At 31.2% G+C, this 25,943-nt stretch overlaps 2 protein-coding genes across 2 annotated transcripts; one reads left to right on the forward strand and one right to left on the reverse strand.

The window, feature by feature from the left end:
- The first annotated feature begins 6,046 nt into the window (after window positions 1–6,046).
- Window positions 6,047–8,130, forward strand: LOC105779771 (probable polyamine transporter At1g31830). The gene is made up of 2 exons (XM_012603695.2): window positions 6,047–6,496; window positions 6,590–8,130. Exons 1-2 carry the CDS (start codon window positions 6,494–6,496, stop codon window positions 8,042–8,044), a joined length of 1,458 nt encoding a protein of 485 aa, XP_012459149.1. The 5' UTR covers window positions 6,047–6,493; the 3' UTR covers window positions 8,045–8,130.
- LOC105779772 (probable protein phosphatase 2C 46) lies at window positions 8,095–11,009 on the reverse strand. The gene is made up of 5 exons (XM_012603696.2): window positions 10,713–11,009; window positions 9,886–10,325; window positions 9,420–9,787; window positions 8,666–8,902; window positions 8,095–8,576 (listed from the first exon to the last, which is right to left on the reverse strand). Exons 2-5 carry the CDS (start codon window positions 10,202–10,204, stop codon window positions 8,310–8,312), a joined length of 1,191 nt encoding a protein of 396 aa, XP_012459150.1. The 5' UTR covers window positions 10,205–10,325; window positions 10,713–11,009; the 3' UTR covers window positions 8,095–8,309.
- Window positions 11,010–25,943: the final 14,934 nt, after the last annotated feature.

Below are 25,943 nucleotides of genomic sequence, written 5' to 3' on the forward strand. Positions count from 1 at the left end.
TGTTGTTTGACAGCTCCTCGAAGTTTCCAAAATAGAAAAAAAAGCGCCAGAAAATTTATGGAAATAAAACATCCAATCAAAGGCTAAATATCTCCAATTATTGTGATACTGACATTTTTTTAAATATGTGATCCAAACTATTTACATATTTATATTCGAAATTATTAATTTTTTAATCTATTTAATATTTTTATTATATTAAATTAAAAGATTTTATTTCATAATTTGACAAATTATGATGCAAAACCACTCTAGTTTTACACGGATCCGAATCAGTTTCCTATATTTAAACAATATGAATACCACAAAATGCATCCAACATTCACAACACTTTCCCGTAATCCCTACACAATTTAAGTAACGAATGTGTTTACCAATATTAAACCAACAAACATGAATATATATAATTTTAAATAAACGATGTCGAAACCTTTCTTTTTTTGGAAATCGACTTTTTTTAAGAACGAAAATAGAGTCGCTACCAAATTTTTTTGTGAAGTGTGACCGGATTACCTCGTAATTTGGTCATTTTAATTAAATGTTTGATTTACTAAAACAATGATTTTCAAATCTACAAAATCTAGGACATGAGTTCGGGAGTCGGTTACGTACAAGGAAGGATTAACACCCTCGTAACACTCAAAATTTGTACCTAGTTGATTAATTGATGTCTTAATGTCGAGAATTGAAAATTTGAAGAAAATTTAAAACACGATCCCTCTTTGCATAATGTTGTTCGATTAAGACATCACTCAACTAAAATAATTTTTATGAAAAGGGCCTTATTTCGAGTCAATCGAGAAGGAAAGATCATACCCCATAAGTTAGAACACAATCCCTCAAATCCTCAAAAACCAGAATAATCGCCGTTTGATTGTTACCTAAATCTTTTTTTTTCATTTTAAGGAGGATATTCAATTACTTCGGTTTTAGGAAGATGTCATACTCTGTAAGTTATTAGGAGCACAACTCCTCGAATTCTAAAAATAATAAACGTTGCCTCAGTTTTAAGTATTCTATACGTTATATAAAACGAAGATAACCCCTTTTTTAAAACGATATATATTTAATTTACTTAAGCAAAGTGTAAAAAAATTGAATGAATACATTTTAACATGACGGCATGATAATTAATAAAGCAAAAAAAAGTAATGGGTGAAATGGCATGAAATTAGACTGATAAATGAATAAATAGATGTATAAATTAGAGAAAAACAAATAATAGGTAAAGTAAAAATACCATACTAGCCAATAATAATAAACATGCATCAATTTATAATAATGATAGCGGTAATTGCATGATGATGATGATGATGATGATGATGATGATGATGAAGAAATTAAAAAGTACATAAAAAAGGGTTTCGGGGCTTTCAACATCGGAGAAGACCCCCGACGACAGAGGAAGGTGAAGCGACTCAGGTAAACAGATTTTATTTTTTATTTATTATGTTTTTTTGAAAATAAAAAAAAATAAAACAAGAGGATCACCTTTGCTTTAAATGTTTTTTTTCTATGTATTTTCTGTGTTTTTTTTATTGCTTCGTGTTTGTGTAAATACATTTCAAAAATCTGGCTTTTGTAGCTGATTATACATATTTTTATTGTTTCTGCCATCTTCTTGCTACTATTTTTGTCTTTTTTTCTTTCTATTTTTGCAAGTGGCTGTGGAGGGTCAACGACGAGGAGAGAAACCCTACCTTTTTCGTTTTGGTACAAGGGCGATAGAGGCGCGTCAGGCCTCGAGTGGCGTGATCGACGAGAGGAGCGGCACAGAGGCTAGGGTTTTTTTTGTTCAATTTTCAGAAAATAGTTTAGGCTATTGAGTCACTGAGCCATTAGGGTTTTTTTTATTTATTTTGGGTCATTTGGGCTTGTAAATTTGTGCATAATGTTTTTGTAAATGGACTGTTGTTTATTTGATTTTATTTATTTTATTATTATTTTTGTTTATAGTGGGCCGGGCAAAATTAGTCTGTTACAAACGAATACAAATAAAAATTTTAAAATTCTTAATGAATACAAATAAAAATGAACAAGCGAACATGAACAGAAATTTAGGTTAAAATTACATAAATAAAGCATTTCAACCAATTCCGGGTTGCATTTCAACTCCGATCCCAAACTGTTCGTACCAAAATCAATCTAACCCTTTTATCCGAATTAATATACAACTAATTAGCGATGAATCCAATTTAAACCAATATTTACATTAACATAAAAAAAATACAAACTAAAAGCAAATTTCCACATTTTACCAACCAAAAAGGATCGTTGACAAACAAATATGTAAAGCTCCAGAAAAAAAAAATTATCCAAATATCACTCATTATTGTGATGTTGATATATATCAAATATGTGATCAAAATACATTTGTCTCCAACAAATACCCAAATTTTTATAATCAAACTTTAACCACAAAAATATTACTAATTGACCAAACAATAAAGTATGACCAAACTACCAGATTTTCTCGAGAAAATGACAAAATGCAATGTTTTAAAAAAAAAACACACAAAATGTACCAACTTTACAACAAAATAACAAAATAATTCTCCTGAAATCAAGTTGTAACTGTTGAAAAGTTGTAACAAAAAAAAAAAATCTGTATTTACAAATTAAACCACTGTCCATAGCTGAAAATCTAAACTTACTATTTCAGTCAACTTTCTCTTTATCCTCGTAATAGTTATCACCAACGTAATCGGCACCAGTGGCGGAGACTTCCCTTGTTGGCCAAAACACCTTCTTTGCGTTTTTCAAGACAACATCGAACATCCACGAAACGCACCCACATTCATTGCTACAGTTTTCCTTAACCCTCTCGAGAAAACCCTTTTCTCCGGCTGGCGGCAAACTCTCCATAGGCTGCAAATAAGCCAACGCGGCTTGCTTAACGAGTGGATTCTTGATGGGAATTTCATTCCAACTCGAATTATGTACCGTCGACGTCGTCGGAGAAATGTTCGTCGGAGACGATGCGGGCAACAACTCTTTCAAGCTCGTGTAAGAAGTCATCATCTCTACGTCAGAAAACTGAGATGAACTTAAACCGTTGTGTAACAAAAAAGCTGATGACCTCGAGTTCATCGAAGGATGGTGATCATGATCACGATTTTGATTGGCTCCTTTGACTACATGATTTGTTGTGATGTTTTCAATAATGGGATTTTCAGTATCCATGAATGGAAGAAGAAGAAAATATCCTTTTTCTGAATTTTCTGGGAATGGAAAATGGCGAAATAAAATGAGAACTGAAATTTTAAGGAAAATAGGAGGAAGAATGAAGGGTAATTCCCACGCTCCAGATTGAAGCGTTTATCAAACGTACCAATAGATTAGGAACATTTGTTAGACAACTGACTAACACAGGATTTATAATTGTAACTGCGAGTGGGGAAAAATCAAAGAGATGTTTGGGTTTTTAAGAACACAGTCGCTGAAAATGGCAGTAACTAAATAAGATTCTATTTTTTTTTTAATTTTTTTTTAAATAAATTAAAAGGATAAACTCATCCCATAGATATGTAGATCTCAACTGAAGGATATTTAAATGGAAAAAATATATATATGGATAATTCATGTTTTGGTTGACTGAGTTTAGCTTCAACTGTTTTGATTTTTTTAAATTATATATTTACTGGATAATAAGAAATTCGATTTTTTAATTTTTAAATTTAAATTCGTGAATGAAAAAAAAAAAACCAGCCTTGGAAAGCAAGCAAAGAGGAATTAAAATCGTATATATTTTTTTTTCATTTAACAAAGAAATTAGAAGAGATTAAGTTGAATTACTAATATTTAGCATGGATTAGATTTGGGATTGGGATTGTAGCATTTAATCAAAGGGCCAAGACCCAACCAATAATTTTCTTCCATTTAGGTGGGTTTGGATGGACGGTGTGTTTACTTGTTGTTAGTGTAAAAACAGCAATAATGGTGAGAGACAAAAAGTAATCTAAATATACCATACTACACCCCATTGCCCATCCAAACCACCCTTAGACAAAACCTTATTTAGCTATCAAACACTAATAGGTAGATCATGGGTAGGATCATCCGTCCAGGCCTGAAGATTCGTTCAAAAAGTGGGAGGGTTTGAGAAAAAATATAGGTACAAAAAATGAGTTTAGACAACAAAAAATTAAGGTTTGTTTTCTAAATAGGCTAGGCCTCGAGTAGGATTTTTTTTGCCCGAGCTTGGCCTGGCCCGACCCGAATAAGCCTAAACTTTTATTTCCTGTTGCATTGCTGCTATTTTATTGTTATTGTTTGGATTCTATAACTTTTGTAATATTGTTAATTTTGTTACTATTTTAGAAACATTTGCTTCTTAAGTTGCACTTATCTTGGTGTTATTTAAGTATAAAGATTTTTTTTAATATTTTTACTGTATTTGATTTATTATATTTTTAATCTAAAAATTAAAAACAAAAATTATTAAAATAGTCATTTTTGTTTGTCTCAGGTTACGTTTTAATCACTTAGGTTTGAAATGTTACGTTTTAGTTACTTACGTTATCGTGTTAATTCCCGTCAACGGTGTAACGATAAGCTGACTCATTTCAAACAAAAATTTTAGGTTAAATTCTACAATTGGTCTCTATATTTTTTCATTTTGAACAATTTAATTTTTCCCCTTTTTTTTAATTTTTCCATTCTCTAAGAAAATTTGAAGGTTTCAAGCTTGATTTGGTTAAAAATGGAGGAAAGGGACTCAAATGAAAGAAAATAGAAGTTTCCTTAATACATGTGTCATCTCATGGTAGTACTATTCCTGACTCAGGGGGGTTTTAAGGATGCTACAATGTCACCCTCAATCGAGTAACTGGCTTGGTTAGAAAAATTATTGAAATACTCTTCAATAATTAAAATAAGTTATATTATTTGAGGGTGTTTTAGTCTTATCATTTTAATAAAAATATACATATAATGGGGTTTAAACCCGCATTAATTGGATTATTAAACTGTAAAATTTACCACTCAACCAAAGATTCATTCTAATGTGCCTTATAAATTCTTATTTTAATATGCACAATTTATTATCTCCATCGTTTGTATATCTATACTATTATTTGAACTCGTAACTAAGTTGGTGTCATAAATCAATCGGGCACCAACTCGGTTAAAAAATTACGAGAATGCCCTTTTGTAATTAAAATAAGTAATATTATTCGAGAGTATTTTAATTTTTTCACTTTAAAAAAGCAATAAAAATATGCATATGTTTCATTGTTTATTGTATGTTATTTTAAAACACAAATCTGAGTTCTAAATATGTGGTTTCCACGTGCATACGTATATGATAGGATTTCTAGTCTAATTTTTTTTAATTTTAAATTAATTCAATTTGGATTGATCCCATCTAAAACCAATATTTTTTAAATTGGACTGGTGGTCGAACCAATGAGCTCACCGATTTGTCGGCCTGATTAAAAATTTTATTAAAATTTCAAAAATAATAATTCAGTTCAACATGTTCAACCAATTTGTTCAGTTGGTTTTTTGTCTAGTACAACCTATTCGTACCAATTCCCTAATCAACAGATTCAAAGCCCCTCTCTAGACCAATACCTCAGTTGATTCTCAACCTACCAGGTTTGACCGGCCAATTTAATTCGATTCAAGCAACATTACATAAAATCAACTAGATCTGTCTATAGATCCGGTAACCCATTAGGCCCAATAGGCTTGACCCTTCTTGGGTCGGACTTGGATAAGTATTTGTGCATCTCGAGCCAGGTTGAACCAGAATTCAATATAAATAATAAAAAAATATTTATAAAATTTAATTTACTTATGAAACTATATAAGATATTAACTAAAATTATATTTTTAATATATTATTATTTTTTTAACAATAAAACTTACGTTTTAAGAATCAGCTTGAGCTTGAAATCCAACTGACCCGACCCATAGACATTTCTAAAATCGACCAACGGTTCTGAAATAACCCAATTTCTTTAAAAGAAAATTATAAACCGTTATTCAAAACTTAAAATCCCAATTCTAAATCCATGAATGTAAACCCAAAGAAAATTGGTTTATTTCGTTTCTTAATCTTCATTAGCAAATCCCATCTTCTCGGAAATGGCAAATTAAACAGTGATTTGCTCATTTTAAAGGGAAATCAATAATCAAAACCACCATGCCAAAAATTCTATCACAGAAGAATGTTCTTTAAACAAATATTATATAGTCTTTTTACTTAAACATCAGCAGAAAACTGTCGGATCAGATCGGATCAGATCAGATCAGATCCTTCAAAACCCAGACTCCCTTTTATCGAGATCTGATTAACCCAGTTTTTATTTCTCGTACGGATCGAAAAAGACACGTTCAAAGAGACAAAGACACGTTACAAGCTATTCTTGTCTCGTTTTCTCTTGTGCCGACACGTCCCTTGTTGCTTTGCCTTAATCTCTTATCAATTATCATTTCCCCAGAAAGTAAAAAACATTACAATGCAATTGAAGCCTCTTCTTCCTCGTACATGGTTAGTTTCATTGTTTTTACGCTTTGGGTTCTTTTTTAATTTCATAAAGGTACCCTTTTTTTTGTTTTAGATTTGAATGTTTTGATTTTGCAGAAACAGAGAAGCTTGTTGTCATCAAAACGAACCCTGGCTGAAATGGTGGATCCAAGCAGCGGCGAGGTCGCCGCTGCCGACTATGTCGAATTGGGTGAACAACCATCTTCGCCGAAGTCAGAAAAATATCAAAAGGTTTCCGTCATACCCCTTGTTTTCTTAATCTTTTATGAAGTCTCCGGTGGACCTTTTGGTGTTGAAGACAGTGTTAAAGCAGCTGGTCCTCTCTTAGCCCTTCTTGGATTCTTATTAGTTCCATTCGTATGGAGTGTCCCAGAAGCGTTGATCACGGCGGAGTTAGGCACAATGTTCCCGGAGAACGGCGGCTACGTCGTGTGGGTCTCATCAGCTTTGGGACCTTATTGGGGTTTCCAACAAGGATGGATGAAATGGTTAAGTGGTGTCATTGATAATGCTTTATATCCAGTTTTATTCCTTGATTACCTCAAATCGGCGATACCCGCCTTGGAAAATGGTCTGCCGAGGACGGTGGCGGTGTTGGTTTTAACGGTGGTGCTCACTTATATGAGCTATAGAGGGTTAACTATTGTAGGATGGGTAGCTATATTTCTTGGGGTATTTTCACTTTTACCCTTCATTTTCATGGGGTTTATAGCTATTCCTCGATTGAACCCTGCAACTTGGTTCATTATGGACCTTGATAAGATAGATTGGACTTTATATTTAAATACCCTGTTTTGGAACTTGAATTATTGGGACTCCATTAGTACACTTACAGGTGAAGTTGAAAACCCAAGTAAAACCCTTCCTAAAGGTCTTTTTTATGCTCTAGTGTTAGTTGTTTTCGGGTACTTTTTTCCGCTTTTGATCGGTACCGGCGCGGTTCCACTCAACCGCGAGCTTTGGACCGACGGGTATTTCTCCAACATTGCTAAAATGCTTGGAGGTGTTTGGTTGTTAACATGGGTTCAAGCGGCGGCTGCTTTATCCAACATGGGAATGTTCCTCGCCGAGATGAGTAGTGACTCGTTCCAGCTCGAGGGAATGGCATCTAGGGGGATGCTTCCTGAACTTTTTGCTAAAAGGTCCCGTTACGGAACCCCTTTGGTCGGGATTTTATTCTCGGCATCCGGTGTCATACTCTTGTCTTGGTTGAGCTTCCAAGAGATTATAGCAGCGGAGAACTTCTTGTATTGTTTCGGGATGATCATGGAGTTCATAGCGTTCGTGAAGCTAAGAGTAGATCGTCCTGCAGAATCGAGACCGTACAAGATCCCGGTCGGGACAGCTGGGGCGATTTTAATGTGTATCCCACCAACATTGTTGATCCTGGTGGTTTTAGCCATTGCATCTTTTAAAGTCATGGTGGTTAGCACGGTGGCAGTGATGATAGGACTTGCTCTTGAGCCATGTTTAAGGTATTCGGAGAGAAAAAGATGGCTCAAATTCAGCATGAACCCTGATCTTTATGATCTTCGTTCTCCTTACCAGTAATGTAATAAAAAACACGTTATTATGTTTTTTTTTTATGTTTCATCAAGCTGTTTTAGTTAAATATAATAGAGATTATTACATATAAATATGTATCCGATACAAATATATTCGTAAAAAAAGAAAGAAAAAAAAAGCCATTAAAAGCTCAAGCACCAGATAGTTGTACTTACAATTTCGATACCTAATTGCAGAAGTGTTAAAAAAGAACCAAGTTTCACTACAAGATGTACATAGTTTGCAGTTAAATTGCAGGCTCTCGGTTTTGTTATCCAGTAGTCTCGGTCGGTGTAGTACAAGGAGCTAATGTATTAGAAGGGAAGTTTATTCCGCCCCCTCTAACCGATATGTTCGGACCCTTCACGGAGCTAGCCTTGCTGATGAGGTTCGAGTCAAGGAACAGCACGATTACCGTGATGTCATCGTGGAAATGCCGACGTACGCCACGGTCTATCTTCTTCAAGTCGGAATATCGCATTTCTCTCTTTTTTGCTGCTTCTCGTAGAGCTGTTTTTACGAGCCTCCTTGCACTTCCCTGCATGAAAAAAGTCCGAAAACGGAACTTAAATTGCATATGCAACGGTTTTTATATGTGAGTGCACGTGATTTAAGGCTTAAACTTACGGTTCGTGAATGCTTTTGAACTATGTCAACGGCTTCTTGATTGGTTAAGTGCTCCCAGAGCCCATCGGATGCAAAGATCGCAAATTTATCGTGTGGTAGCAGCTTGTGCACTGATATAGACGGGTCTGCACTCAATATTGGCTTTTTAAAAGGTTCGCGGAGTCGAAACTTGGGATATAAAGGCTCCCTGTTGAACTCGGCCTTCTTTAAATATACATCGCCAATGGATCGGGAAATCTGTAATGATCGACAATTCTTTCAATTAAACATAGCAAGGAAATTCTACACAGAAGACCATATGGCAGCAGCAACAGTTTACGATATTTATAAAGAACCCATATTTAGCTTCTCGAATGATTTGACTGAGCATCGGAAACCTCGTCATCACTTAATTGAGTTCAAAGGTGTCCTGTTGGATTTCGTAATAGCCAAGATATAGATTCCTAATCTGAAGTTCGGAAACATAGGAAGTACAAATATCAATCATCGAAAGTCGAAACAAAGGGTGGCTCCGACCATCTTTCAAAGCCACTATGACCATGCGAATCAAAAGACAGCAATAAAACCGAGCGCGTTAGGATATTCATGCATGAAGCTTATTAGCGCCTTCGGAATTTAGTCATATAATCATATTTCCGGTCCAAAATTCTAAAGACCCGGTTTATTTTCATTAACAGCATGCTTTTATATAGAGCTCAACTAGGACAAGAACTGGTTCGAGCGCTCAAAGTTATTTGCATAGTGACAAATTTACCTGTATGAGACCTTTTACACGCCATACATTGTGCTTCAAAACAACAATTTGCGAGTCATCGGGGTGCAACAACTGCAGCTCCTGCCTTACAGACTCTATGCAAGCGTTATGCTCGGCTGACAACTGAATGGCTAGATACTCTTCGGTTTCCTTTATGGCTCTCCCCAAAACAGCACGTGAATCACCAAGGTTGGCGACATAAAGGTTTGTGCCACAGACAACACCGACCAGGCAACATGATCCAACAGCCGCGAGTTGTGGTGTCATAGGCCATTGTCTAGCAACGAGAGACAAAAAACCCTCTTCCGTTGCTTGATATGCTTTTCGTATTACATCAACCGACATTGACTGTTGCTCATAAGTGAACCCTGAAACATAAATATATCAGAATAACAAACATCTAACAAGCTAACCGAACTAATTCCTTTCGCCTACTTTCCTAATTAGTAAGAACAAGGCGTCTTACGCTTGAGATGTTGAAAGAGATGATCGTTGACGTAGCGTGAAGTCTCCGGTCCCCCATGACCATCATATACGCCAACGAAAGTGCCATAGGGACCTGACTCGTGTGTACTCAAACAACCGGACTCAAGCTGGCTTTGATCTTCAAGTAAATTGTTGGCTTGAACCACCGCCATCGAGAACTCACCGTTAACATGCTGTCCCGTGTCTTTGTACCACAATAGCCCATCTTGATGACCTCCGGTATCCGCATTTTTGTGAATGAATCGATCTGATCTCGGCCGAAAACAGGCCTTCAATAAGTTCATCAACCTTGATAACATCCCTCATCTCATCCAAAAAACCCTCCAAACCATCTCATTTAAACAATCACTGAAAACAACCAAGCCGAGACAAACCCCAACCCAATCCTCCTATTTGCTTTCTCAACACAATAATGGATCACTACAAGAACATCAAAGAGGTCAAAACAACACTGAAATGTAAAATACAGTTACCAGCATCAATTCAAAAAGGAAAATATACAGTTGAATATAACTATATATATATATAAGCAATAACTAGCAGATCAATCAATGATGTATAAGAAGGCAACATTGAGCTTAAAAATGAAAAAAGTCATAACTTTAACAGCTCCATAAGCTGAAAAAATCAACAAAAGACAAAAGGGGTTTTTTTTTTTTTTAAAGGAATTGGTCAAAGCTCTTTTTTTTTTTGGTCAGCCATTAGAATATCCAGAAGGTCTCATGTTTGAGAGACTTTTAACAAAACCCAGTTCTATATAATCCCTTTTTACACACATTAATGAACATAAAATACAAAAAAGCTTACCTTTTTGTTAGACTATTTTGCAAAGAAGGATCTGGAACCATCATCTCAAATTAGAATTTGTAGATCTATAGATCAATCAAAACAAAGGGTATAAAAGAAGAAGGAAAAAAAAGTTTGGTACTTTGGTTTATGATTTGGTAAATGAAATGGATGAGTTTTTGTTTATGTGAAAGATTATGGTTTGGGGACTTAACAACTTATAAAAACCCTTCCTTTTGTCACTTTGTTTTGCTCTCTTTTTTTTTTGCTATCTTCTTTTCTCTTTGTTTTTCTCCCTCTAATTCTTCAGCAGACAATGACCCATGGAAGACCAACAATGGAGAGCTTGAAGCCAGCTAAGCAAAGGTCCAGTTTTGGGCTCCACATTTAATAAGGGGAGGGAGAAAGGACAAAATAAATAGACAAAAGAAAAGAGAGAGAGAAGCTTCTTAAGGGTAAAATTACTAAGGAGGCTCTGCACATTAAGTTAAATTTCATTTTGGTCCCTTATTCAAAAAATAAGTAAATTAATTTTTTTGCATTAGATCAAAGAGAAAATTGGTTCTTTGGTTAAAATTTTTATTCATTTCTATTGTTAAAAATTAGCGTGGTTGACAAAATAACCGGACAATTACATGTGGCATGTCATATGTACCTTATGCTGACGTACAAGGGTCAATTTTTAAAAGTGAAAATGGATGAATTTTTTAATAAAAAGATCAGATTGCTCTTTGATTTATCATATAGGGACTAATTTCTTAATTTTTTTTAGTAGAGATGGCAAAATATAATCTAAACTCCTAATACAATGGCCTCCATATTACTTTTACCATTAGAGGGAAAAAAATCACTTTATGGTGTAATTGACAATGTTATTATTTAGGCATAAGGACTTATTTGGTAATTTAACTTTATAAAAAACTCATTTTAGCTCTTCGTTTAGTTTTTTTATTATCTTTTTAGCTCTTAAATTTGTTTTATTTATCAAATTACTCAAAATAGATAAAATTTAATGTTTATTAACTTTGCTTATGCCAATAGGTTGTTATGTGGATATCACATCGGCAACTAATTATTTTTAAAATTAAAAATTAAAAATTAAAAATATTTAAAGTATTTAAAACTATAAAATATCTTAAATTTTTTTGTACTTTAGTTTTTTAATTAATTAATTGCTAATGTGGCATACACGTAGACTGCGACGTGGATGATATATTAATAAAGTTAACAACCAGTAACTTTTTCATCAATTTTGGGGTGATTTGACAAATAATGCAAGTTCAAGTGCTAAAAGAGACGAAAAATTAAATGGAGGGCTAAAATATTTTTTTTGTAAAGTTTGTGGGCCAAATAAATCATTATGCATATATTTTAATAGGGTGAATTACACATAAGGTTACTAAACTATTAGTAAGTTTACGTTTTGATCACTCAAATTCAAAAAGTTATAAAATGGTCATTGAATTGTTTGAAAATTTTCATTCAAGCCGTTGAACTATTCTAAAGTTTTCATTTAAATCAATGAGTGGTTAAGTTTTTTTTACTCTGGCCAACAAGCTCTAAGCGACGATTTAACAATCGATACGGTGGACCAGTACCCATCGACAAGTATAACATACTTTAGATCCAAGTTGATGGGACGACTAGTTTCAAAGATTGGAGAAGATAAATATTTCGATTTTGGTTCACAAATCGTCACATTCAAAGTTGTTTTATGAAAATAATATTAAATGGTAAAATATTAGAGTTTGATTTAAAAATAAATATTAAATTTTGCTTACATTTACTTTGTCTTAAAGTTCTACTCCAAGGCAAGTAATTTGAGAATGTTGATGTCTACTATTTTAGGGGAAACTAGGTGATTAGTAATTTTATGTTTTAGTTATTAAACTTTAAAAAGTTACAAAATGGTTATTGAATTATTCGAAAGTTTTTATTTAAATTACTGGATTTGTTAAAATCGTTATGAATGGGCTTTTTCATTCACTCCACTTATACCAGTTGAAAACTCTTCTTCCCTTTTCTCTTTGACAAGTCAATTTTTTTCATTAAATAGTTTTGAATGTCACAAGTCAATAAATCAAAATCCAAACAGTTTTTTTCTCTGATCTTTGACATTGATTGTCAAATCGACTTAAATCTAAGGTATGTTCTTCTACTCGGCGATGGGTACTGATCGGTTTAAGATCTACTCTGTTACTTTTTCATCCATTAATATCCAATACAGTAATAATCACCATTCAAATGTATAGGACTCATCTATTAAAAGAATATGCATTGGATATTAATGGATGTAAAAGTAATGGAGTGGAGCCAAACTCATACTGATCTACCGTATTGATCATCAAATTATGGCTTGAAACTCGCCAGTCAAACTTTAAAAAAAAAAACCTTAACAGTTCAATGATTTAAATACAAACTTTTGAGTAGTTTAATAATTTAAATGAAAATTTTCGAATATTCAGTAACTACTTTATAACTTTTTAAAGTTAAGTAACCAAAAGACAATCTTATTAACAATTGGGTTAAATTCAGGTGTAGTTTACCCAGAAATAAGAGTGGTTATACGTGGCAGCAAATTGGTTTGCCACGACCCTTATATTATTAGAGATGATTTTTGGTTTTGGTCCACCATTTTGTTACACGTGTTAGTTTATGGTTAGTGTTACAAAATCATTGTGCCTTTGGCGGTGGTGGTTATTACTGTTATAGAGGTAGTACTTTTACCAAAATTATAAAATAGTCCTTTAATTATTTAATTTTATTTTTATCATTCAATTGGTCACCTATTGTCTCGGATTTTTAGGTGTTTTCATTTTTAGTTATTCAGTTGATGATAAAAAAGATAAAATTAAACAGTTGAATGATCATTTTGTAATTTTTCATAGTTAAGTGACCAAAAAGAAAAACTATAGTTAAGTAACTTCTATTATAATTTACCCTTTTCTTCGGATAATATTATTTGTTAAGGAGTTTTAAATTACGCATACAAAAAATGCATTTTGATATAAATTAAAATTAGAATCAATTAAAATTAAGTCTACACATCAAGTGCAAAGCTAAAATTTGTATCACGGGGTCGATGTCCAAAAACATTAAAACTGAAGTCTAAATTTATAGAAGGGACCGAAAGAGAAATTATCCCATTTTAACTAACCTCAAAATAATTTAAAAATTACACCCATAATATTCACTCATAATAATACTCAAATTTAAACGATAATTATTATCTTATTGGTTGATACTATTGGTCTGTGTTAAAATCTTAAAATTGAACTAACAAGTGGTTGGGTGTAACAATAAGACGCATTGCACTTCCAAAAGAAGGATTCAGGTTCAAACTTTGGAGACAATATTGTTGAGGAGAAGAGATTGTATGGAACTGTGATTTTACGTCATCTTTATCTCTTTCTAATAGAAGAATCACAAATTGATATAATCTTTTCTCTATTGTTAAAAGAAAGTAACCACGGACAAAGAATATAAAAAAAAAAGGTTAAAATTGAAAATATATGACGTATATCAAATCATATATATTTTGATGTCAAATCTAAAATTATTAAGCAACGTGGAACAAAGAAAAAAATATGATAATGATGTTCAAAGCTAGAATTTTGAGCGCATCATTCTATCATTTAAATGTCATTGATGATGAACATATTGATTGCCGACATCAAATGAATAACCCAAATTAGAATATTTTAATTGGATAATAGTTTCTTTAAAAAATTGGGATAATATTTTAAATATAATTAAACAAAATGGTTATATTACAATTTTGACCCTCTTAAAAATTAGTAATTTAATTTAACTTTTTAGTATAAAATGTTTAGGTTTGGCACCCCAACAATTTATAATTTTTCTTGCCCTAATAAAAATTTCCGGTTATTAGTTCAATCATTTTGGTTATAGTTATTCGGATGTGTATTATTACTATAATTTCAAAATTAATTTTGTATTAATATAATTTATGTTTGAAATAAATTTTAAAAATTAATGCAAATTTTAATTATTCACTTTTATTATAAATTTAAAGTTGAATAAATCAACAAATATTCAGATGTAAATGCATAAAGATTAAGATGAACTTTTGAAGGGTGGATTTTAATGCCAAGTGGCAATCCCAAGTACAATTGGCATAAAAGTAATGGTTTAGACAGGTTCTTTAATAGGAAAGTTAGGGTGAATCTATCCTAATTCACCAATATCTGCACAGAATATATTCTTACTTTATTATTATTATTATTATTATTATTATTATTATTATTATCACAAGGTAACTCTTTAATCACTAAAACAATCCTATTCTTTTTAGAATTAAATCCTAATATTCTATGGATTAATATTTGATTCATTAGAATTAAATTTGTTAATTGGTGGGGCTAGTTATCCAGGCCTGCTTGAAATTTGGGAGAGTTCGGGGAAAATAATTAGGCCCGTTTAAAATATGGGTCGAATTCGGGCTTGAATATTCAAGGCCTGGTTCGTTTTAAAGTTTATATTATGTTATTTTTATATATTATGTAATTTAGAACACATTAAAAAATAAATCTATATTAAATATATAATGCTACTCTAATATAAACATTAAAATACTGTTAAGATGACTATATAAAAAATTTCAATAAATAAAAAATATATAAAATTATTAAGTATTAAAAATATATATTTACAATTTAAAAATAATATGGGCAGAACTAAAATGGGCTTGGGTTAGTCTTTTGCAAATATGAGCGATTTTTGGGCAAAAATTTAAACCCATATTTCGGGTCGGGTCAGGCTTGGGCAAATATAAAATATGTTAATATCATGCTTATACCCGGCCTGACCCAGCCCATGAACACCTCTAATTAGAACTAATTTTTTTAAAAATTTTACAAGTTGAGTCAAAATAATTGTCATTTTTTTAAATATTTAACTTTTCCTCTTTCACTACGTGTCATTCTTATAACTTTATTTGTGGAATCTAAAAACCCTACTATTATTTTTCTTCTAAAGGGTAGGGTTGTCTTGGGATCAAACTTGAGATTGATGTTAACTAGATTTGTTCAAGACTTAGGCTACCCGTTCAAGCCCGAAGGCCGGCACAAAATTTGAACTCAAATATACGAGCTAGGCTTGAACTCAAACATTCAAGACTCAAGCCTGGCTCGCCCCATTTCCTAAGTATGTAATATATTTTATTATGTTATATAATTTATAACACATAAAAATTGAATCTACAGTAATACATAGCACTAGAATGTAACAATTAGAAAATGTTAAATTACCTATAATATAAAATTTCAATAAATGAAAATTATAAATTATAAATAACATTTTTAAAAAACTAAAAAAAAAAAGTTGAATTAAAATGGTTTGGGTTAGTCATTTATTTATAAATATGAGTGAGTTTTAACAAAATTTTAGACTTATATTTCAAGGCGAGCTATACTAGAACAAACATAAAATGATTTAATATTATGCTTAAACTCAACCCATGAATACCTTTCGTGTTAACCGAAGACGTGAACACTTATTGCTTACTACTCGACTTGTGATTCAATCCACCATTAATTCCTTATCTTTTATCAAAAAATGAACCCATAACTCACTATCCAAAAATGATAATAAAGTTACATTTGAAAGCAAAAACATTGTGGGCAAGCCAAAGAAGAAGAGTGTGTCAAAGTGGTTCACAAGGCACTATCAAATTTGAAAATAAAAAAATGGGGTTTTGATTATGAAGTTTTGGGTAAAATATGATGGGAACCAATGTGCAAGCAACAATGCATTGTTTGGTCTCTAAATGCTTGAAATATTGGGTCCATTCTATAAGGTCACTTTATTTTCTTACCCTTTATATGCAATGTATTAATTAGTGCAATGCATGAATGCATGTACATTTACCCATATTAACATAGCATAGTGTGAACTTCACATCAAAATGTTCAAAATCTTGTTTCACCTATAAAGGAGTTAGGGTTTTTAACTGTGGAAAAAGTATAGACCACATGCATTATGCATTATTATATTCATTGCATTTGATGTTGGATTCCTTTTTTCATTGACGATAATATGTTTTTTCGCTTTCGAATATTTATTCGAATCCGATAAAAACAGACCGTCTCATTGATTTTTTTTCCATCAATATTTAAAAGAATGGCTACATTTGTGGATCACGTTATTGTATTTCAAGAACCTAACATTGAACTTGGTCATGGAGGTTCGAGTTGAAAGTTATGATTCAAAGCATTTTTCAATATAATTCGTATGGTTGTTGAAAATTTTACCTTATCGATAAATTAAAGTACGATATGTTATTATTTGATTCGCTGATAATAATATTTTATATTATAAATAAAATAATTAAATTTTCAAATCACTTTCATTGACCATTGATTTGGAATATTTTTCTTTATGTAATCCAGATAAGATGAAAGCAAAATTTTGTACATAGCAACGTGAATGTTGTTTTTATTATGAATTTATTTTCTGAATAATAAAATTGTTTAACTGTTGCTGATGTGTCTATGATTGGTTGATATATATACACGTAATTTTTTATATAAAGGTCAAATTCTTATATGATGCTTGCGGATTTAGTTTTTTGTATTTTTAAATTTTGAAAATTTTATATTACTTCACATTCATATTAGAATTTAGTCATAAATTTATCATATCGTCCCTTATAAGAGCCCTCGAGGCCCAAAACATACATTAGAAACAAGTCAGGACTAAATCAGAAACTCAGAGAATTTTTCGTAAAATATCAAAATTTTCCAAGGTGCAAGGGACACATGCCCGTGTGGTCAAGCCATGTGGCTCACACGGCCAAGTGACACACCTGTGTTTTAGGCCGTGTGGTATTTGAAGTAGGGGACACGACCCGTGCAACTCTCTGACTTGCAATACATTTAAGTGCAGTGGTCACACGGCCAAGCCACACGCCCGTGTGCCAAGCCGTGTGATCAATTTTGAGCATTTTGTTTTAAAATTTTAAGATGCAAGGGACACACGCCCATGTGCTAGGCCGTATGTCACACACGGTTGAGACACATGCCTGTGTCTCTGCCCGTGTGGACAAAATAATGCCATTTCCAAGCCTTATTCTTCACCCAATTTCACCTTCCACCTATATAAACATTTAAACACATTCAAGAGTCAATTCAAGACATTTAAACCTAGCCAAATTCAAGTCTTATGCATGACATATTAATACTTATGATCAAATTTCCAACTTACCGAGATAGCCTAATACTTATAAACATGTTTTACCAAATACACTATCATAAACTAATATCCAATATACTTATATGATTTTCCTCATTCAACCATTTAAACATACTCATCAAGTACATTAAGACTATTTACATATCAAAACATATCATTTAATAGCCATTCCAATGGCTAATTTCAACCAACATTAAATTGCTATCAATGATAACATTTAACCTATACATGCCATTATTACCAAAATTAGTTTACTATTTATATATATACCGAAAAATCCGGGGGATAGTGTGATGTAGCTCTGACCAGTTTCTAACCTTTACGAGCCTCCGAGTACTATAAAACAGAAGAAATAAGACAGAGTAAGCACTTAATTCTTAGTAAGTTCGTATAACGGGAAATTAACTTACCATTCATTTACTTATATAATAAACATGCATAATATATCCAAAGCAATTTGGCAATTAGCCTAACACATATAACCTCAACAAACATGTTAGTCATATATTTCATGTGAATAACAAAAACAAGGATAAGCTTATCAGGTATCGAGTTTCCAAGTATTTCATGCATATACAGATAATAGTTTCATTTTGATTTCACATGTTCTCATGTCAGAATTTCACCTGTTGAATCGTTTGAAATCTCGATGGATACTTGGGTAGTACACTTGAAGTGTACAATACTATAAATCCGTCAATTCATATCCGTGAGTGCTTTTATGAGCACTTAAACAGAAAGCTCTCTTTCAAGCACTATAACGGGAAGCTCATTGAGCCTTGTAACGGGAAGCTTATCCAGGCAATATAACGGGAAGCTCACAAAGAGCCTATAACGGGTAGCTCCAAAGAGCAATTAACGGGTAGCTTCGAACAACAATTAACAGGAAGCACCGAATAGCCATATAACGGGAAGTTCAAGCGAGCACTAATGAGAAGCTCACAAAGAGCCTTTAATCGGGAAGCTTACGAAGAGCCATATAACGGGACGCTCATAAGAGTTGCGGTGTGCCCACAACACATGTAAGGTCACAATCAATCCGGATGCTCTGAAGAGCATTTAACGGGAAGCTCGCAAGAACACTATAATGGGAAGCTTGAGAGGGCTTGTAATGGGACGCTCTTTCGAGCTACGGTACGTCCACAACATATGTAGGAATACTACCATTTCGGGAAATAGAACCCTGTACCTATCGAATCTCATTATCCAAACGGGATTTATTTATTTATTAGGGATTTTCAGTTACAAGATCAATTACATACGCATATATGACATTTACACAATTTACATGTTCAACACTCAATATAAGCATATAAATATACACAATTAAGTTACACGAACTTACCTCGACAATTGTTCGTGACTTGTAAACTACTAATTCGATATTTTTTCTTTCCACGATCTAACTCTGCTTTTGATCTATCTGGATCTATATGAGTAAATTTAATATAAATTTAATACAATTTACTTTCAATTCAATCCAAGTCACATCTTAGGCAAAATTACTATTTTTACCCTATACTTTTAATTAATGATGATTTCGTCCCTAGGCCCGGAAAATAAAATTCATGCAATTTAATCCTTATCCCAAGCCTAGATATTTTCATATATATCAATAGCAGCCCATGAATTCCATGAAATTTTAGAATTTTTCCATGAATTCAATAACTTTTCAATTTAATCCATAAATCATGATTTCATCCAAAATCCTTTAATAAAATACCTTTAAATATCCATCAACATCTCAATTTCATCATCTAATAACAAAATCATATAAAATTATCAATGGTATCTTCCAAAACTTTCAACAAAATAAAAACTAATGAAATGGTTAGTTGGACCTAATTGTAAAAGTCCCAAAACATAAAAATTTCAAGGAAAGAGCAAGAATTAAACTTACATGAATCAAATATTAAAAAACCAAATTAAACCCTCTTCAATGGCCATTTTGAGAACTGAAAAATGATGATTATAATGTCTAGAATTTCAATTTCCTTTTTATTTCACTTAAATTTGGCAAAATTTACAATTTTGCCCTTATTTCACATCAATTTCTTGATTTTTCTATGCTTATGCCGCCTCAGCCATCCCATGTGGGTCCAATTGACCTTTTATGTCACAGCCCAATTTCGACCCTAATCGGACATAACGGTTTCGGGAATACGAATCCGATTCTGAAAAATATTTTAATATTATTTTACGTGTTTATTATGTGTTAATTTACATGTGTGAAGGTTTCGTGAATTAATTTTATTGTTTGTGTGATTAATTTAATAAAATGACTTAATCGCGTAAAATGTGAAATTGACTAATTAATGTGTAAACTGTAAAGTGCTAATTTACTAATGTCTTTATAATATGAAGTCCTTAATAGGAAATTAGGCCATTAATCAAGATAGTGGACGGCATTATGCTTATAATTTATAGTTTTATATTATGTATAAAGGTTATAATAATATATTATATTATAAAGTTAATATATTAAAAGACAAACAAATTAAAAGCCACATTTTCATCTTATTTTGACCGAAACTAGAGAAAAGAAAAAGAAAGAAACCTAAGCTAGTTTTTGTTCGATTTTTGATAATTTTTACGTTTTTGAGATCATTGCTTTGAATACTTCAAAACCCATGTCTTAATTTTGTGAATTGTTGATGATTTTGAAATGTGCCATTGATGAATGCTTGAGATTTGTGATAGTTTACGATAAAAATTGAAAGATATGTGAAAGATTAACATGTTTTGTCTTTGAATTTTTGGTGAAATTGAGTAATTAGGGATAAATTGTGAAAATAATTTTTTTAGGGACTAAAATGTGAAATAAATGAAATGTGTGGACTTGTATGAACACTAGGAACATTCGAACCTAGTATGGTGTGATTAAATTTTGTGTATTATGTGTTTTGTGCAAAAAGGACTAAATTGCAAGAAGTGTAAAATGTTAGGGGCAAAATGGTAATATTCTCATTTATGTATTTTTGTATTTAATTGAATGATTTGATGAATAAAAAGGCTAAATTTGAATATGTTTAGATTAAGAAACGAAGAAAACGGAATTGGATTGGGGAAAAACGAAAGTAGTCGATCGTGTCCGTCGATATCCAAGGTAAGTCAATTAGCAATTAAATGTTATCTAAATTAAATATATGCTTATTATATTTATTTTACATATGATAAGCTGAAACTTAATATATTCAAATTGAATGAAACTTTAAATTTTATTATTGATAGCCGAATACAAGAATTTACTTTGGTAAGTTGATATTAATGATGCAAATTACATGTATGTTAGCTAAAGTTTGTTTAAAGTTCAATAATATAGAACTAATAGTGGATAATATATGTATATACATGTATAAGTTCTTGAATTTAGTTAAAAGTATGTATGTTATATTTATATATATAAAGTTCGGATATATATGTATATACATGAATAAATTCTTGAATTTAGTTAAAAGTATGTATGTTATATTTATATATATAAAGTTCAGATATATATGTATATACATGAATAAATTCTTGAATTTAGTTAAAAGTATGTATGTTATATTTATATATATAAAATTGGATATATGTGTATATACATGAATAAGTTTTGAATTTAGTTAATGTTGAATGTTATATATGTTTACAAGAGGTTCGAATAGGTATGTAAATATGAGTATAAATTCTTGGATTTTATTAAAAGTATGGATGTTACATATATATATATATATGTATAATATATTTGTATATGTTTGGATCAAATAAGCATGTATATATATGTATAATTGCTTATATTGAGTATAAGTATGAAATTATATATGTATATGTTAAATTCGAAAATGTATGTGTATACAAGTATAAGTACTTGTTTGAATGTAAGTATAAAATTATATATGTATATATGTTAGATTTGAATATGTATATATGTACATGTATACGTTTTTTATTGAAATGGGGTATGAAATTATATAGGTATGTGAGATTCAATGTTAAATGTACATAGTATGTTATAAGTTAAATAGTATGATATTAGTAGTAGTATCTAAAGTATGAAGTTATATATAAATGTGTTTGGTTGAATCATTGAGATAATAATGTTGGATTTGGTGATTGAACTTTATATATATCCATGTGGTTCAAGAATATAAGTTATAAATTTTGGGTTGAATTTTTATGTATGGATTTTATATACATATATAGTTTGAATATGAGTTACAACTTATGTGAAATGAGATTTTAGGCTCAGTGTCTAGAAGGCTTATCGCCAGTGAGATAATTCAGACTTTATGTCTAGCAGGCTTGATGCTGGTGAAACATTCGGACTATAAGTCTAGCAGGCTAAAAGCCAGTGTACTGAGATCAAGTTTTAAAACCTAACAGGCTAAGTGTCGGTGATCTGAACCAGGTTATAAGCCTAGCAGGCTAAGTGCCGGTGATCTAAACTAGGTTATAAGCCTAGCAGGCTGAGTGCCGGTGATCTGAGCCAGGTTATAAGCCTAGCAGGCTAAGTGCCGGTGATCTGAATCAAGTTATAAGCCTAGCAGGCTAAGTGCCGATGATCTGAATCAGGCTTTAAGCCTAACAGGCTAAGTGCTGGTGAATCTGTTTAAATTAAGTGATTATATGCATTGGGTATATATATGATTTTGGTTATATGTAATGGATAAATATATGAACATCTGTTTCTATGTATTTGATGAGCATATAAATGTTCGGATCTTTGTGTTTAGTGAGTAAGTACGTATATTGGTTGTTATGAAATTGTTGGATATATATATGTGTGTATGCATTCAGCATATATTGATTATAAGTATATATGTGCATTCGCACATGTAATTGATAAGTATAAATATATGCTTTTGGCATATGTATTTGAATAATTATATATATAAATGCATTCGATGAAGTGCAAGCGATAAGTACACTAGCAATCAAGATATGCAGTTAGTGAGTATGTTTATAACTTGGTTATATGCATATAATGAATATACATATGTTCGCTTATATGTATTAATTAAATATACATTCTTTTAGATATCAACAAAATGACTTAAGATAGCAATGTTTGAATAGTAATTATATTTGGTATTTGTGATCTCAATAAATTTACTTAAGGAATTATATGATTATTTTATATGTATTATAGATATGCTAAAGACTTACTAAGTGATAAAAGCTTACTTTGTTAGTTTACGTCCATTTGTTTTATAGATAAAAACAAAGCTACAGGCTCGGGGATTGTCAGCAAAGATCATCACTCTATCTATTGTCTCGGTATTGAAATGTTTAAATTTTAACTTATGGCATGTATAGGGTAGATAATGTTTTGGAAGTCGTACTTTGATGTACTGTATATATAATTAATAGCCATACGAAAATGGCTTATTTTCTTATGGTTTAACGGGATCGAAATGTTTTGTTTTGTTTTAAAAGGTTAAAGTAGAATATATAATTATACTTACTTAAAATTTGACAAAGCTTAATATATTTCAATTTATATATATATACAATGCTTATATTTTGATTTGGAAATAGTAGATTTAAACCTGTATTCAAACGAATTGCATATAAATGTTAAATTCTTGAATTCTACTAAACGTCTGTATTGAGTTGTGTTTTGTCCAATAATACCTTGTAACCCTAATTCGACAACTGATACGGGTTAGGGGTGTTACATTTTAGTCCTCCTTTATTTACTATTTAGACTATTTAATCACTATTTCTTTAATTAGCAAGTTTTACACCTTTTCAATTTAGTCCTTTTTAATTAATTAATTAATTACCAAAACGTTAAAAATTTTCTAATGGAACTTTAATACTACCTTAATGACACTCTGTAAATATTTATAAAAATTTTTACGGCTCGGTTTATAGGACCGAGATCTCGATACCTCTTTTCTAAATCACTTAACCTAATAAAGCCTTATAAAACACAAATTACTAATTCAAAAATCTTTTAAAAACCACATTTGGCTCATAAATATTAAATAATAAAAATTTACGAGCTTATTTTTTGAATTTGGTGGTCTCGAACCACTGTTTCTAACATCACTGAAAATCGGGCTGTTAAAATTCTGACTTGAACGATAGTTGTTAAATTAGTAATCAGTTTACATTTTGATCTTTGAATTATTTAAAAGTTTTTATTTAAGTCACAAAACTATTCAAATTTTTTTAAAAGAAAAGTCTAGCTAGTGAGCTCCAAGCAACGATTTGACAATTGATACGATAAATTAATGTCCATCAATGAGTAGAAAAACTTACCTTAGATTCAAGTCGATCTGACAATCAATATTGGAGATTGGAGAAAAAAACTGTTTGGATTGTGATTTGTAGATTCCTGACGTTCAAAACAGTTTCATGAGAAAAATTAATTATAGAAAAGAAGGAAAAAAAGAAAAAAACACAAAAGGTCATATAGCAGCGATTTTAACAGCCCGTGACTTAAATGAAAACTTTCGAATAGTTTGTTGACTATGTTGTAACTTACTAATAGTTTAGTGATCTTAGTGTAGTTTACCCTTAAATTTATTAAGTTACAAATTTCTATTAATCCTATACTATGTGTAAGTTGTGCATTTAATTTCAATTTTCAATTTTGATGGTTTTAGTTTTATGCTTTTAGAATTTTGAAATTTCAACCTTGTCTCGAACAATAATTGTTAAATTCATTAGCTAAAACAACGTGGGTTTTTGTGAATGTTTTATGAAAATAGTCACTAATATGGTATTACACATGTGATAATATGATTGTTGTATAAGATTTTGTAAATAATAGTATTTAACTACTACCGTTTGAATCCGGATTAAAATTTTGAATTTCAAAAGTATAAGAATTAAAATGATCAAATTAGAGTAAAAAACTAAATCTACAACTTACCCTTAATAAAAAATTTAATAGAAAAATTGACCCATATATATGTATATATATTAGACACATTAATGACACGAATCCAAAATTTTGATTAAATTAATCTGAACCCAAATATGATCTAATTCGATTCTATCATAAAAGGTTATTAATCAGAACTCATCTAACTTAAACCTGAAACAACCTAAACAAGAAACTTGGAATCACTCGAATTTGAGTAACTAGAACGCTAATAATTCGACTAAAAATATCTAAATTCAAATTCAAACTAGCCAAAATTCAAAATAATCTAAATCCGAAATAATCCAAACCTAAAATCAACTAAAAAAATTTTAGAGCCGACTTCACCCTATCTAAAATCAATCATCCCAAGTCTAAATATGAATCTGTTCATGTCTCCAATTTGTATAGTATCATTTTTCATTCAAGAGTATTTCACCTAAAATTTGTGAACTAATTAAGCATGACTTTAAAAAAATGAAAAATTTATATTAGAATTCCATTTTAATTTTGTGTTCATTATATTATCCATGAATTATACTCGTTTTCATTTTAATATCTGAACTTTTGTTTGTTTCACTTTAGTACATAAATTATCACTTTTTCGTAATTAACTTTAAAAAAACGATAAGAAGCACTAACACGTGTTTATTGAACACCAATAATTTTTAGGAGTAAAAATGAGATGAAAATGATAATCCAAATATTAAAAAAACCCAAAATTTTAAATACCAAACTAAAAAGAAAAGAAGCATAGTTCAATAACAGGATCGCTATTATAAGTGTTCATGAGTCAAATTAGATCGAGACCCGATTTTTAAAAAAAATTAAAATTAGACTCGAGCCCACTCAAAAAGCCCATATTACTATTTAAAAAGAATAAAATAAAAATATTTTTAAAAACATTTTATTTACATTCGAATTCATCTGTTAACAAAAACTTTTTGCTTAAAAATCGTCCAATTGATTTGACCGAATCAAGAGGGCTACCAAACCATTGGACAGCTCTAATCCAACAAATATTACTCTAATTACTCGTTTCTAAGCTTGGGATCGGCCGACCTCCATGATCAGCTGGTTCTTGCTAATGGAATGTTCCTCAAACCAAGTGTAAATTACTATGATATGGATACTGTCGATCAATATGAATACAAAATCGATGGCTTCGTTAATGGAGATCCATT

This window comes from Gossypium raimondii, chromosome 4, assembly GCF_025698545.1.
Source record: "Gossypium raimondii isolate GPD5lz chromosome 4, ASM2569854v1, whole genome shotgun sequence".
Lineage (NCBI taxonomy): Eukaryota > Viridiplantae > Streptophyta > Magnoliopsida > Malvales > Malvaceae > Gossypium > Gossypium raimondii.

Coding starts and splice junctions, on each gene's coding strand:
- LOC105779772 (XM_012603696.2), bottom strand. CDS start 10,204: ATGTTATCAAGGTTGATGAACTTATTGAAGGCCTGTTTTCGGCCGAGA. Junction 9,788..9,885: donor TCTCTTTCAACATCTCAAGC/GTAAGACGCCTT, acceptor TTTATGTTTCAG/GGTTCACTTATGAGCAACAG. Junction 8,903..9,419: donor GTGTAAAAGGTCTCATACAG/GTAAATTTGTCA, acceptor CGATCATTACAG/ATTTCCCGATCCATTGGCGA.